Consider the following 13961-nt stretch of genomic DNA (forward strand, 5'->3'; position numbering starts at 1 on the left):
GAATGTGAGTGGTTGTCTGTGTCTATCTGTCAGCCCAGTGATGACCTGGCGACTTGTCCAAGGTGTACCCCGTCTCTCTCCTATACTCAGCTGGGATAGGCTCCAGCTTGCCTGCGACCCTGTAGGACAGGATAAGTGGCTACAGATAATGGATGGATGGATTGCCTAATCAAAGCCCAGATCTCAATCCAATTTGATTATCTGTGGCATGCCTTAAAGATTGCTGTACACGAATGCAACCCATCTAACTTGAAGGACTTGGAGCAGTTTTGCCTTGAGGAATTAGCAAAAATCCAAGTGGCTAGATGTGCCAAGTTAATAGAGACATACCCCAAGAGACTTGCAGCTGTAATTGCAGCAAAAGGTGGCTCTACAAAGTATTGACTTCGGGGGTGAATACCTATGCACACTCCAGATTTCTGTTTTTTCATCTTAATTATCATTTGTGTCACAATAAAAAAATAAATAAAACAATTTGCACTTTTTAAAGTGGTAGGCATGTTGTGTAAATCAAATGGTGCTTAACCCTCCCCCCCCAAAAAAAAAAATTCTAGCTTGTAATGTGACAAAATGGGATAAACACCAAGGGGGATGAATACTTTTGCAAGATACTGTATTGTATATTGCTCTGGATAAGAGTGTCTGCTACACTCATGTTTTGCTCTCTGATCGTCGCATCAAATAACACAATGGGATTATTGGGTTTGAAGGTTGGACATTCCTGCCATCTTGTCTCAAGCTAAACGAACTAAACATGCCACAGCCTTGGGAGTTTGGACTTTTAGGGAGGGGCAAAACCACACCACTATACAGGAATTTATAACACAAGACAAAATGACGATGACATTGTGAAATAGACTGTGGTATTATAACTATTTTATTATAACTATTTTACTATTTTATAACTATTTTATTATAGTTATCAATAACCCCAATGATCTTGTTTATATAATTGTTGGATGCCAAAATTGTAATTGCACATAAAATTTGGTTAGTCACCCAGGGATTAATCTGAACATTAACTAAAGTGCTTGTATTGTGTTTTCGTCATTGTGTAAATTGTGTATTCTTCTGCACCCAAGGTCAGCTTCTAAAAAAATCATGGAATTGATAAACTGGTCTCCTAACGAAATTGACACAGTTTTGGGTTCGGGGGAACCCATGTGTCCTGCTGGAACGTTTGCGGCTGGTTACACGATGGACGCGTGGGAGTGGTGGCGGGTCGTGTGCCTGGCGATTCTTTCTGTGGAGGACATTGAAGATATCTACCTATTCGGAACCATGATTACAGGAATCTGTGGTTGGTAGAAGAGAGCAACTGGACTTGCTTGAAAAGTCTTGAAGACGTTTCGCCTCTCGTCCGAAAGGCATCATCAGTTCTGTCTGTCTAATAGGGAGTATCAAGTATTTATCCTCTCATGGATCATAATAGAATCCAAATCAGAATGCTGATGGCTGCATTGAAGGTGGCTGATAGATGTCATAGACACCCACCTCTGTTCAGTGATGGTCGTTCCAGGCTGACAAAATTGAACGATCCTCTCTGGCTAAGATGTCTGCCAGTTTTCTGGAAGTCCTCTCATACTCCCGCACTAGTCGAAGGGAACTCATCCCAAAGTGTGTAGAAACATATCTGTGAAGATACTCAGTCGTCCAGGTACATAGTAATCTGTGGTTGGTAGAAGAGAGCAACTGGACTTGCTTGAAAAGTCTTGAAGACGTTTCGCCTCTCGTCCGAAAGGCATCATCAGTTCTGTCTGTCTAATAGGGAGTATCAAGTATTTATCCTCTCATGGATCATAATAGAATCCAAATCAGAATGCTGATGGCTGCATTGAAGGTGGCTGATAGATGTCATAGACACCCACCTCTGTTCAGTGATGGTCGTTCCAGGCTGACAAAATTGAACGATCCTCTCTGGCTAAGATGTCTGCCAGTTTTCTGGAAGTCCTCTCATACTCCCGCACTAGTCGAAGGGAACTCATCCCAAAGTGTGTAGAAACATATCTGTGAAGATACTCAGTCGTCCTTCTACCAACCACAGTCTTCTACCAACCACAGATTACTATGTACCTGGACGACTGAGTATCTTCACAGATATGTTTCTACACACTTTGGGATGAGTTCCCTTCGACTAGTGCGGGAGTATGAGAGGACTTCCAGAAAACTGGCAGACATCTTAGCCAGAGAGGATCGTTCAATTTTGTCAGCCTGGAACGACCATCACTGAACAGAGGTGGGTGTCTATGACATCTATCAGCCACCTTCAATGCAGCCATCAGCATTCTGATTTGGATTCTATTATGATCCATGAGAGGATAAATACTTGATACTCCCTATTAGACAGACAGAACTGATGATGCCTTTCGGACGAGAGGCGAAACGTCTTCAAGACTTTTCAAGCAAGTCCAGTTGCTCTCTTCTACCAACCACAGATTACTATGTACCTGGACGACTGAGTATCTTCACAGATATGTTTCTACACACTTTGGGATGAGTTCCCTTCGACTAGTGCGGGAGTATGAGAGGACTTCCAGAAAACTGGCAGACATCTTAGCCAGAGAGGATCGTTCAATTTTGTCAGCCTGGAACGACCATCACTGAACAGAGGTGGGTGTCTATGACATCTATCAGCCACCTTCAATGCAGCCATCAGCATTCTGATTTGGATTCTATTATGATCCATGAGAGGATAAATACTTGATACTCCCTATTAGACAGACAGAACTGATGATGCCTTTCGGACGAGAGGCGAAACGTCTTCAAGACTTTTCAAGCAAGTCCAGTTGCTCTCTTCTACCAACCACAGATTACTATGTACCTGGACGACTGAGTATCTTCACAGATATGTTTCTACACACTTTGGGATGAGTTCCCTTCGACTAGTGCGGGAGTATGAGAGGACTTCCAGAAAACTGGCAGACATCTTAGCCAGAGAGGATCGTTCAATTTTGTCAGCCTGGAACGACCATCACTGAACAGAGGTGGGTGTCTATGACATCTATCAGCCACCTTCAATGCAGCCATCAGCATTCTGATTTGGATTCTATTATGATCCATGAGAGGATAAATACTTGATACTCCCTATTAGACAGACAGAACTGATGATGCCTTTCGGACGAGAGGCGAAACGTCTTCAAGACTTTTCAAGCAAGTCCAGTTGCTCTCTTCTACCAACCACAGATTACTATGTACCTGGACGACTGAGTATCTTCACAGACATGATTACAGGACTTTTGCTGATTGGATTAGGCATTGCCCTGGTATATCGAGGAAATCAGACAATGGTGACAGCTGTTCAAAGCCCCACAAAGCTGCCCGATATGATTGGAGTGGTGGGCAAAGCTGTTGGCAGTCAGACTATGGACATTCAGAACTTTAACCACAAAATGGTTGTTATCTCGGAGCAGCTTTCAGCTTTGCAAGGAATATGTTTTTCGGAGATCAATTTGAATAGAACGGACGGAATGGACAGATACGGACGGGCGGTGTGGACGTGCAAAGACTGCGTCTGGAAAGACCAAACAATTCATATCTTATCGACATTTGGCGCCCCGAGACAGCACTGGCCTTGGTTTAGGCCATTGCTGAGGAAACATTAACCCCCTGAAGGTCACTGCCGGGAGATACTCTCATTCCTCGCATTCCTCTCTAACTCTCCACAGTCGCCATTTTTACCCCCAGTGTGACAAGCGGGTGCGTGACCAGCGCCTTCATGGCTGCAGGAGCAGACGGCTGCTTGCTTGCACTGGATTACCTCCTCCCCCTGATTCCCCCCCCTCAAGTCCCATGTTTAAAGTGAACTTGTGTTGTTGTGTGCTTATGCAAAGATTTTTTAAAATGTTCCCACACTGTACTCCTGACAGGAGCATAGTGGGGGGTGTTCCTTTTTTTCCTTATCTCTCCTCATGTTGTGTTTCCTTTTTATCTTTATCCCTGTCTTCCTGTCCTGTCTACCCTGTGTCAATTGTATGTTGTATATGTATGGACAGGTTGACAGCTAATTTCACTGGTACATGTGACCAGGCCCGGCCCTTACCAATTTGACACCCTAGGCAAGATTTTAGGTGGCGCCCCCTCCCCAACACCAGTTAAAGCCACTGATAGTGTATCTATACTAACAAGAAATGGAATAGCTTTGTCTTAAAACATTCTTTTATTTAAACAAAAAAATTGCACGTTCAAAATACTTAATTAAAGGCATTAAATAAAGAAATTGCACATTCAAAATATTTAATACTGAATTAAAGAAACAAATACAAAATATGAACTGAATATATGAAACATAATATAAATGGCTTACATAAAGTATTACATTTACAGTACTCCCAAAATAAAAAATGTAAACAAGTGTTGTAATTCGTAAATGCAATATAAATAAGACATTGCACAAAATAAGATATTAAAGAAACCAGTGTGCATGAAAAATACAAGGATTTAAATAAAAATAAAAAAATATAAAATTGTGATATTAAAAATACCTCTAGTGGTGTTTTTTGGTACTGCCTTCAACTTCAACTATTGAAAAACTAAATGTAGAACAGGGGGAAAAAACTGTTGATATGTAACTATATGTGTATATGTTGATATTGAATATAGTACAAGGGAAATACTAGTTTACTATATGTTGATATGTTGTGCTGCTTTCCTATTTTTTTTTCTCAGCACTTTCATGTCTGTCCTGTCTCTGTCCACATATGGGAGAGTGAAAAACATAATTTCAGCTCCTTTGTATGACTTTTTATGGCGTTTTTCCTCCTCTTCTTTCCTTTTCTTTCTTCCCTGGGCTCCTGACAATTTTGGACGTTTTGACATTTTTTCAGCTTGCATTAAAGCACGACCATCCTCCCCAAGTAGTAGTCTAGCATATGTAAAGCCTGGTCGGACGAGAGGGGGCGCCTTGGGAAAGTAACAGGTCTATTATTAATAATAATAATAATAATAATAATAATAATAATAATAATTATTATTATTATTATTATTATTATTATTTACTGAATTCTTCACCACCCGCTCGGTGAGTTGCTTTTGTGTCTTCTTCCTTTACAGGAGAGAAAGTGTGCCATTTATGCTATTTGTAAAGAGAACACATCTGAGTGCTTGTTTCGTTTCCCTGCAGTCTTGACGTACTGAGATTGTTTCTTGTTTTCAACGCGTTTATTATATTTTCCTCCAGGAAGCTCTTCGCAACATGGTTGCTTGAATGAGCTGCTAAACTGTCATTTTAATGAGAACACAGATCAACAAAGCAACTTTGTTTTATTAAAAAAAAAAAACGTGCCAGGCACCATTGGAATATCTCGCTGCGAAACGTGTTCGGTGCATAAAAGACCTTTACTTCAGCCCAGACTGCTCAACGACACCGACAGACTGCTCCAAGTGCAGCCATATTCAAAACAAGCAACAGATCTATGTCAGTTATCTACGTTATGCAAAAACACTCTTTAGCCAACAACACTTAGGCTATTACATGGCCAAAACAGAGAATAGCCGCGGATGTGCACTTGCGCGCCCGAAGACACACTATAGACAGGGCGAACCACTGTTGAGCGCTTATTGTTTCATGATTAACAACCACCACCCCACCCCGCTTTTTTTGACAAATCGCACCCTGACTACATGCTTTGCTGTACAATTAAATTAGGCTAAGACATTATAATGCTGACTCGCTTTCAGAATAGTGGAAGTCATAATTTTTCTCCTCCCGTTTCTGCGCCCCTGGATGGACGCAGCGCCCTTAGCATTTGCCTATATTGCCTATGCCACGGGCCGGCTCTGCATGTGACTAGTGACAATAAAGGGCATCATCATCATCATCATCATCATTCTTATTTGGCAGTGCTCTGTACTCTTCTCTCCATTTCTGTATATGTCATTATTTGCTGCTATGTCTTAACCAGTTGTGGAAGTATATGTGCATTTCTTTGTTCTACTTGACCAATTATGTTCGCTTCACCACACCCTTGTGTGTGAATATATACTCATGTTTGACTTCGAATAAACCAAGAAACATCTCTGAACATGGTCTCTGTGTTAGTGATGTCACTCCCAGGCCCGTGAGGAAACCAATTGCTGAGCAGCAGATGCACAGGAGCTATTAATTCAATCTTCTATTCTCAAGCTTGGATACACACAATTACAGAATCTAACAGTGATGATGAAATATAATTTCCAACAGTCCTCTTACCTTTTGGAAGATGTAATTCATCTGAAGTGCTTAGGGGGTTCATTTGCATTTACTGTTAGTCAAGTAAAGTTACAGACTTCAGTTGGCCCATCTCTCCTGTCTTTCATATAGAAAAAAATTCACATCCATCCATCTGTCCATTATCTGTAACCGCTTATCCTGTTCAGGGTCACAGGCAAGCTGTTCCAGCTGACTATGGGCGAGAGGCGGGGTACACCCTGGACAAGTAGAAATTCATATCTTGCAGGTTTTTTTTCTAATGTTGCAATGAGTGGGTTTGACTACACTACTGAGATGTCACAAAAAGCTACACTACAAACAGAAGGCATTTTGTATGATATACAGTGTTGCCTGTTAATCTGACATAAATCTGAAATTTATAGTAAGATTCTTAGCAGTTAATAGTCTTGCAGTTTTCAAGGTTTTGTTCATATTAACAATAAATAGCTTTACATATTACAGTAACAATAACCATAAACTGTCAACATATTTTTATAAAATAAAAGTGGCTGAATTTTTTTTAAGCTGTCATCTGACTATATCTATGACTACGTTCAGACTGCACCCTGAAACGACCCATATCCGATTTTTTTGCCCATATGCGACCTGTATCCAATTTGTTATTGACAATCTGAACGACACAGATCCGATTTTTTTCACATGCGACCCAGGCCGCTTGGATATGTGGTCCTAATTCCGATGCATATCCGTTATTTTCACATGCGACTGCAGTCTGACCGGACAGGTCGCATTCATGCGACCTACACGTCATCAACAAGAGACAAACGTCACTATTCTGCGTTGGCTAATCCCGCCTCTTTGGTGGAAACTTGAAGAGTGCGCTTTTTTTCGTTTACATATTACGTAGATGTGCTTATTACGTGTCAATTTGCGCATGCGGGACACTTTTGGGTCATTTTCCATTCATATTGGAGATCGCATACAAGTCTCATATAATTGGTAATGTGAACGGCCTAACAAAAAAATCGGATTTCACAACAAATCAGATATGGGTCGTTTCAGGTTGCAGTCTGAACGTAGTGTATAACATGCATCTCTCTCTCTCTCTCTCTCTCTCTCTCTGCTTATTTATAAGTAGCTGGTAATCTCTGACACCAGTTATTGACACTGCAGCTAAAAAAACAAAGTTCCATCCCTTTTTCTGTGCTTATAAGTCTTAACAAATAACTTGGCCAGCCTCTTTTGAGCCACAGGGCTTTGAAAAATATGCCAATTCCTCATTTGTATCACTTAATTGTGATGACTAGTTCAAGTGGCTGCAAAAAATGTAGATTTTATGAATGTGATTGTTGGTCTGGCATAATGGTATCAACTACTGGTATGACAGAAAAATTGAGACACTGGTAAACTAGACCAAGATAACTGAAAATTGTAATGTACAAGGTGACAGGTATGAAAATCTAATAAAACATTGATAACACAGACAGTGATGACTGTTACACCTAGATTGTCCTTTTCCTTCCACAGGTCACCATCCTAATTGTCCTGGCTTTGGCTTTTCTTGCCTGCATAGTGTTCTTAGTGGTGTACAAGGCATTCACTTATGACCACACCTGCCCAGATGGCTTTGTGTACAAGGTGAGGGAGTGTTTATTAGACTTATCTCTCTCAGTCAGGGCTTCCATAAATCAGGCTCTTGAAAAATAGAATACCCCACATTTTAAAACCTATATGGTATAATATTCCTATTAAGCTTTTTAACACATTAGTAAAATTAACCTATTCGCATGTCCTTTGATGCATGTGTTGTGGATTCAGTCATGCTTGAACAATTTGGCTTATTAAGAGCTTTGTTCTCATTCTAGTCATATACAAGTAAACAGTTTAAAAAAAAAAAAAAGCCCCATCACCCAAAGCCTTGGTGCAATATATTATGAAGGAAAGTGACAACAGTGCAGTACAAGATAATCACCAAGACAACATGTCCTGCAAATTAGGAAGTTACAGTCCAATAGATAACATTCAAGACAAATGCATGCTGTGCAAGTAGATTTCATACAACATAGTTGTAATAGTGAAACATGTCCAATAATGATACAAATACAATGCCAAATCAGAAAAAGTTGGGATGGTATGTTAAAATTGAAATTTAAACTGAAAACAATGATTTGTAAATAATCTTTGACCTGTACTGCACTAAAAAAAATACAACAGCACATTATTTGATGTTTTACCTCATGAATTTTATTGTTTTGGGGTTTGTTTTCAAAATAACACTACAATTTTGATTCTTGCAACATAATTCAAAAAGGTTGGGATAGTAAAGCATTTGCCAATTTGTAATGTTGCCATTCCTTCTCACAACACTTAAAGGATGTTTCGGGACTGAAGACACCAAGTGATGAACTGTTTTAGGTGTTATTTTGTCCCGTTCTTCCTGCAAATGGGTCTTAAAATGTGCAACGGTATGGTCATTGTCATATCTTTCATTTCAAAATTTGCTACAAATTCTCTACTGGGGACACAGAGGAAAGGCACCCTCTTCTTCCACAGCCATGATGATGTAATATATGCAGAATGTGGTTTTGCATTGTCTTGTTGAATTATCCTTGGAAATTATGTCCTGAAGGCAGAATATGCTGCTTGAAAATCTCAATGTACTTTTCTGCATTAATGCTAGCATCAGAAGTGTCAGTCTCCAAGGGCACTGATGTAGCCCCATACCATGACAGACCCTGGCTTTTGGACTTGTTGCTGGGATTAGTCTGGTTGGTCCTTTTCATCTTTGGCCTGGAGCACATGGCGTCCATTTCTTACAAAGAAAGACCTGGAATAGAGGCTTTGCGCGAACACATGACCCCCAATAGCAATGGTAACTACACCGCCATGACAGGAGGCACACTTATAGTGCTTCATTCAGCCGAGTTGTTATCGATCGGTATGGGAAGGTTTTACTGCAGTTTTATATGTACAAATCATTTTTGAACAAAACAAAGACCTCAGATTTTTTTTTAATTTACCAAAAGTAATTCATCATCTGAGGGGAAAAACTAGAGAGATTTCTAAATGTAAAAGGGAAAAATGGCTCGCAAACATTTGGCGGGACTCAGTATCGAACAGAGAGATTAAAAATCCTGTGGTATACTCACTTCATTTCCAAGAAGGTAAGAATTCCAAAAAAACCCACGAATTTTAGAACTGCAGCAAGGTGCTCATTCTTATACAGTGAAGTGAATATAAGCGTCAACACAGCAGCTCAGTATAGCCTCACCTTCACTGAGACTTAAAAAGTGCATTTCCATTCAGGGATACTTCATAGCATGTTGTGCGCATGCTTGGGATCCAGTCGTTATGGGAAACGCATGATGCTCATTTGAAGGCAATAAGTACGTGCTTATAAGAACACAGAAGCTTTGAGAAGCGTTATCATTATTACAGTTTATGACTCTGCTTTTGTTTTTTGTAAATATCAGGCCTGCTAATAAACACTCTTCCTGCACTTAGATCCATCTGCCACTGCATACCTGACAGAATACTTCACAAAGTCTCTGTGAAAACAGCATCCTTACATGTGCGTGCTGATTGTACTCAAATCAGCATCAGGTGTTTCCCATAACACTGGATCCAAAGCGCATGCACAGTGCGCTCTGAAGGATCCCCGAATGTAAATGCACTTTATAAAGGAGATACACAAAACCTTTATTTTTAAATAAATTTCTGAGTGGATAGTATCTCCATCCTTGACTCTTGTATGCTGCATAAATGAGAATAAAAATTATATTTTTGAGAGTTAAAATCGACCGCAAAGTTGGCATTCAAGCTTCCCCGCTGAGCCAGCCAGCCCTGAGTGTGTGACATCACAGTGGTAACCGGTTTTAAGGCCGAGGCCTTTGACAGCTATAGACCAAAGTCATATAAATAAAAATTTATGGTGAAAGTAAGACATACCATTACTGGCTTGCTCAACTAAGACTGATTTGACTTCATTGATTGTGGGTTGACTCTCATTAAAACAGGATAGATGTTCTAACTTATGCAACATGCATGCATTTTCACTGATAAAACGTAAAAGGCTAATTAAATAATCAGATGAACTGAAACAATCACATTCTAAAGCAAATTAAATAATCTTATACCGGTAACTTAATACACAATACAAGTTACATGTGTTAATCTAAATATAGGTAAACAACGAGGGTTTTTTTTGTTTGTTTGTTCTTTTTTTTATCCAAATGAGAGTCGGACCTTACCTGTCTGTGTTCTCGCTTCTTGAAGGCCGATCTTGTGGCCGATTTGTTCTGAAACAACCTGACTTTCAATTGTTCGTTCAGCTCTCCGTTCATTCGCTTCTTCCACGTAAGGGCAAGATATTGCTGCTGAGGCAAGCATATCCAGTGGAGAAATCAGATGGCTGCTCCACTCATTCTTCATTTTCTCCATATCAAGTACTTTGCCATTACTGCTCGGCTCAGGCAATTACTAAAACCCGGGACGGGACGTCACCGGTTTTAGCAACAACTGCGGGGAGGTCGCTGCCCGAGCAATATGCCCTGTTCCGTCCCGGGTTTTACCAACAACCCTCGGCTCACACTCCGGGAGAACTGGTGCAACTGAACTTACTTTCCTTTTTTAAAAAATAAATAAAATACTTTCCTATTCTTGTAGTTTTATTTAATTGTTGGTACTGCACCTTCTTTCAACGCTCCTCAACAGATCAGAGGTTTCGTACGAGTCTTCAGTAAAATGTGCAGAGGAGAAACCACTTCGTAGGCGCTCAATGTGCCTGTGAACTTCTCACAAAACGCATCCAAATCTTTGCAGTTTGAACATTTCTTGGGCCATGAATGCAACGTAAATCCACTTTCTGTCATGTTGCTACACTGGCCAGCATCACATCTACGTGGCATGGTGATAAATTAGCTCAAAATGGAGGATCGAAGTTGCAGTCAGCTCTGTGTTTTAGTATAGCGGAAATGGCGATGAGACTGATAGACTTCCTACTGTGACGTTATGGACGTCAAGGTCATTCACTCAGACCGCTACCTAGATGAATCACTTTAATCATAAAAATTACTATATTAGATTTATTGTTAATGCTTAAAACTATTCCTGTGCCATTCTTGAGGTCTCAAGGCATTTATAAACGAAAGTGAAGTCTCAGTGAAGGTTAGGCTATGCCGAGCTGCTGTGTTGACACTCATGTTCACTTCACTGTATAAGAATTGGCACCTTGCTGCCGTTCTGAAATTATTATTTTTTGGGGGGGTAATTCTTTTTTTTTTTTATTCGTATACAATACAATTATACAAAACAATCACGATACAACTACACAAAAATAGTTGTATTGGCAATACACAACACGCCTTATTGTCTTTTAAATGCACTACACATTAGATTACATACATCATACCTCTACCAATAACAAGAACAACAAATAGACTAGGGCAAGTGAGGCATGCATGCAGATGCCTCTGCAGGTGTTTCACTGCATGCCTCGCTTCTTTTAATGCTAACACAATTTAGAGGAGGCATATATCTATGAGTATGCAGGGTTGTTGCGGCATGCAGGGGGAAATCTGGGCAGAGACTCACCCTGCGTGCACACTTCTTTTAATGCAATATATTAGAGAAAGCCCACAATATGGCCATTTACATTCTTACATAGGACAAATATGGCGTGTTGCGTGATGGTCTGGAGTCGAGGTGTGGTGGGTCGTGGGGGGGGGTGCTGGGGGCCCGGGGCCATGGGCTGGTTAGCACGCAGGGCCTTCCCTCTGCCATCTCATTGTGGTATATCTTGTGCAGGGGCGGGACAACACCGTGGTCATACTTGGATGCCCAGGCAATCTGTATAATCAGTCAGTTAATCAAATTATTCCTATTCTTATCCCTATTCTTATTTCTCTTATTATTATCCTACATAAAGATAATAATACTCATTTCCTTTGAAACCCTCCTTCTCTGCGATATACCCTCCATCTCCCCGGTCCAACAGTAAGTCAGTACTACTCCTTATATATACTCACACACACACACACACACACACACACACACGGACATCTCTATATACACATTATTCCTCACTGTTAATTTTGGTTTTTCACTTAATTTTAAACTTGGTGTTGTGTTTGAATTCTGGGGGGTAATTCTTACCTTCATGGAAATGAAGTCAGCAATACCACAGGGTTTTTTATTTCTCCATTCAACACAGAGTCCTGCCAAATGTTTTTCCCATTTTTCCCTTCTACTTTTAGAAATCACATCCAAAGACACAGCAAAACCTTCCCATACCAATCAATAACAACTAAGTCATCTGAATGAAGCACTACAAGTGTGTCTTCTGTCAAGGCAGCATAGTTACCATTGCTATGGGGGTCACGTGACTGTGCAAAGCCTCCATAATTATTTGTCAGAACACAATACATGTTTCTACTGTGTGATGGTCTATCCCAGATGCCTCTGAGCCCAGAGAAATTGATGGCACTTTTGGGCTCAGTTAATATAAGGCATCCTTTTTGCACTAAACTTTTAACTGGCGTTTGTGGATATAATGCCATATTGTAGTGCTTGACAAAGTTTTGTGAAAGTAATCCCGAGCCCATGTGGTTATATCTGCTATAGATTAATGATGGTTCCTGATGCAGTGGCATCCAAGGGATCAAAATGTCAGAGTGCAGGCACTTATGGATTTAGGTGCAGGGGAGAGCAGGTGCAATTTAAACTGCAGCTGAAGCCAAATCATGAGACAGTAATCATAGTCAGGAAACGGGCGTAGGTCGATCAATCAGCAAACAGAAGAAAGCAGGAGAGATGAGGAAACAAGGTCAGAATAATATTGAGAACTGTGGTCTAAATCGGGAAGTCGGTCAGGAAAACAAACAGCTCGGTATATTCAGGTATGGGACACAGAACGATACTTCGCATTGACTGCATGTGAGAGCTGGGCATATATAGGGAAAGAGATTGCAGGATAATTGGAGACAGGTGCAGTAGTTAATACTCTGGTGACGGAGGGCGTTGTGAATCTTGGGAAGTGTAGTCTGGAGCAGCCATGTTAGGAGGCTGCTCCAAACTCTGGTTTTCAGTGCTGTTACTGACAGAACACCACCACCCCCTGAGGAGCTCCTTCTTGGAGCAACTTCTTTCCTTGGTTGACCTCTTTTTCTTGGTGCTGGCTTTTCAGGGTGTTGACTGTGGAATTCTTGGGTGAGTAGAGGGTCTAAGATATCCATGGAACTGACCCAACTACATTCCTCTGGGCCGAAGCCTTCCCGGTTGACCCAGTACTCGAGTTGTTCCTGTCTGCGGTGGGAATTGAGGATCTTTTTGACCTGGTGGATTGTTTGTCCTTCGATGTCTAGGGAGGGGTTTGATTGGGTGTGTCTGAAGCTAGGTGACCTTGGATAGCAGGTTTAAGGCATGAGATGTGGAATGTGGGAGCCATCTTTCTGTGAGGGGGAACTTTGAGCCAGTATGAAACTTCATTGATTCTGCATAGGAGTTTGAAAGGACTGATGAATCTGGCTTGTAGTTTCTTATAAGAATCGGGCTCCCTGAGGTCTCTTGTGGAGACCCACACTCTATCACCTGGGGTGTATTCGGGAGTGGCACTTCTGTGCTTGTTGGAATAATGTTTGTACTTAGTGATGACTGTCTCCAGCTTCTGGTGTACTTCCTCCCATATCTGCTGGCTCCTCTGGAACCAAGAATCTAAGGCCGGGATCTGTGTGAAGGTGTCATCCCAAGGGAACAAAGGGGGTTGGTATCAGAGTACACACTGGATTGGGGTTAGCTGAGTGGCTGAATGTTTGAG

General features: G+C 41.0%; 1 protein-coding gene across 1 annotated transcript in view; it reads left to right on the forward strand.

Moving 5' to 3' along the window:
* The window catches only part of nsg2 (neuronal vesicle trafficking associated 2), a 154090-nt gene that overhangs the window by 130650 nt on the left and 9479 nt on the right, over positions 1-13961 (forward strand). The window contains exon 4 of the mRNA XM_060935035.1: positions 7676-7786. Coding sequence (XP_060791018.1) covers positions 7676-7786 — 111 coding nt within the window. The remainder of the gene's footprint in view (positions 1-7675; positions 7787-13961) is intronic.

This window comes from Neoarius graeffei, chromosome 12, assembly GCF_027579695.1.
Source record: "Neoarius graeffei isolate fNeoGra1 chromosome 12, fNeoGra1.pri, whole genome shotgun sequence".
In the NCBI taxonomy this organism is placed as follows: Eukaryota; Metazoa; Chordata; class Actinopteri; order Siluriformes; family Ariidae; genus Neoarius; species Neoarius graeffei.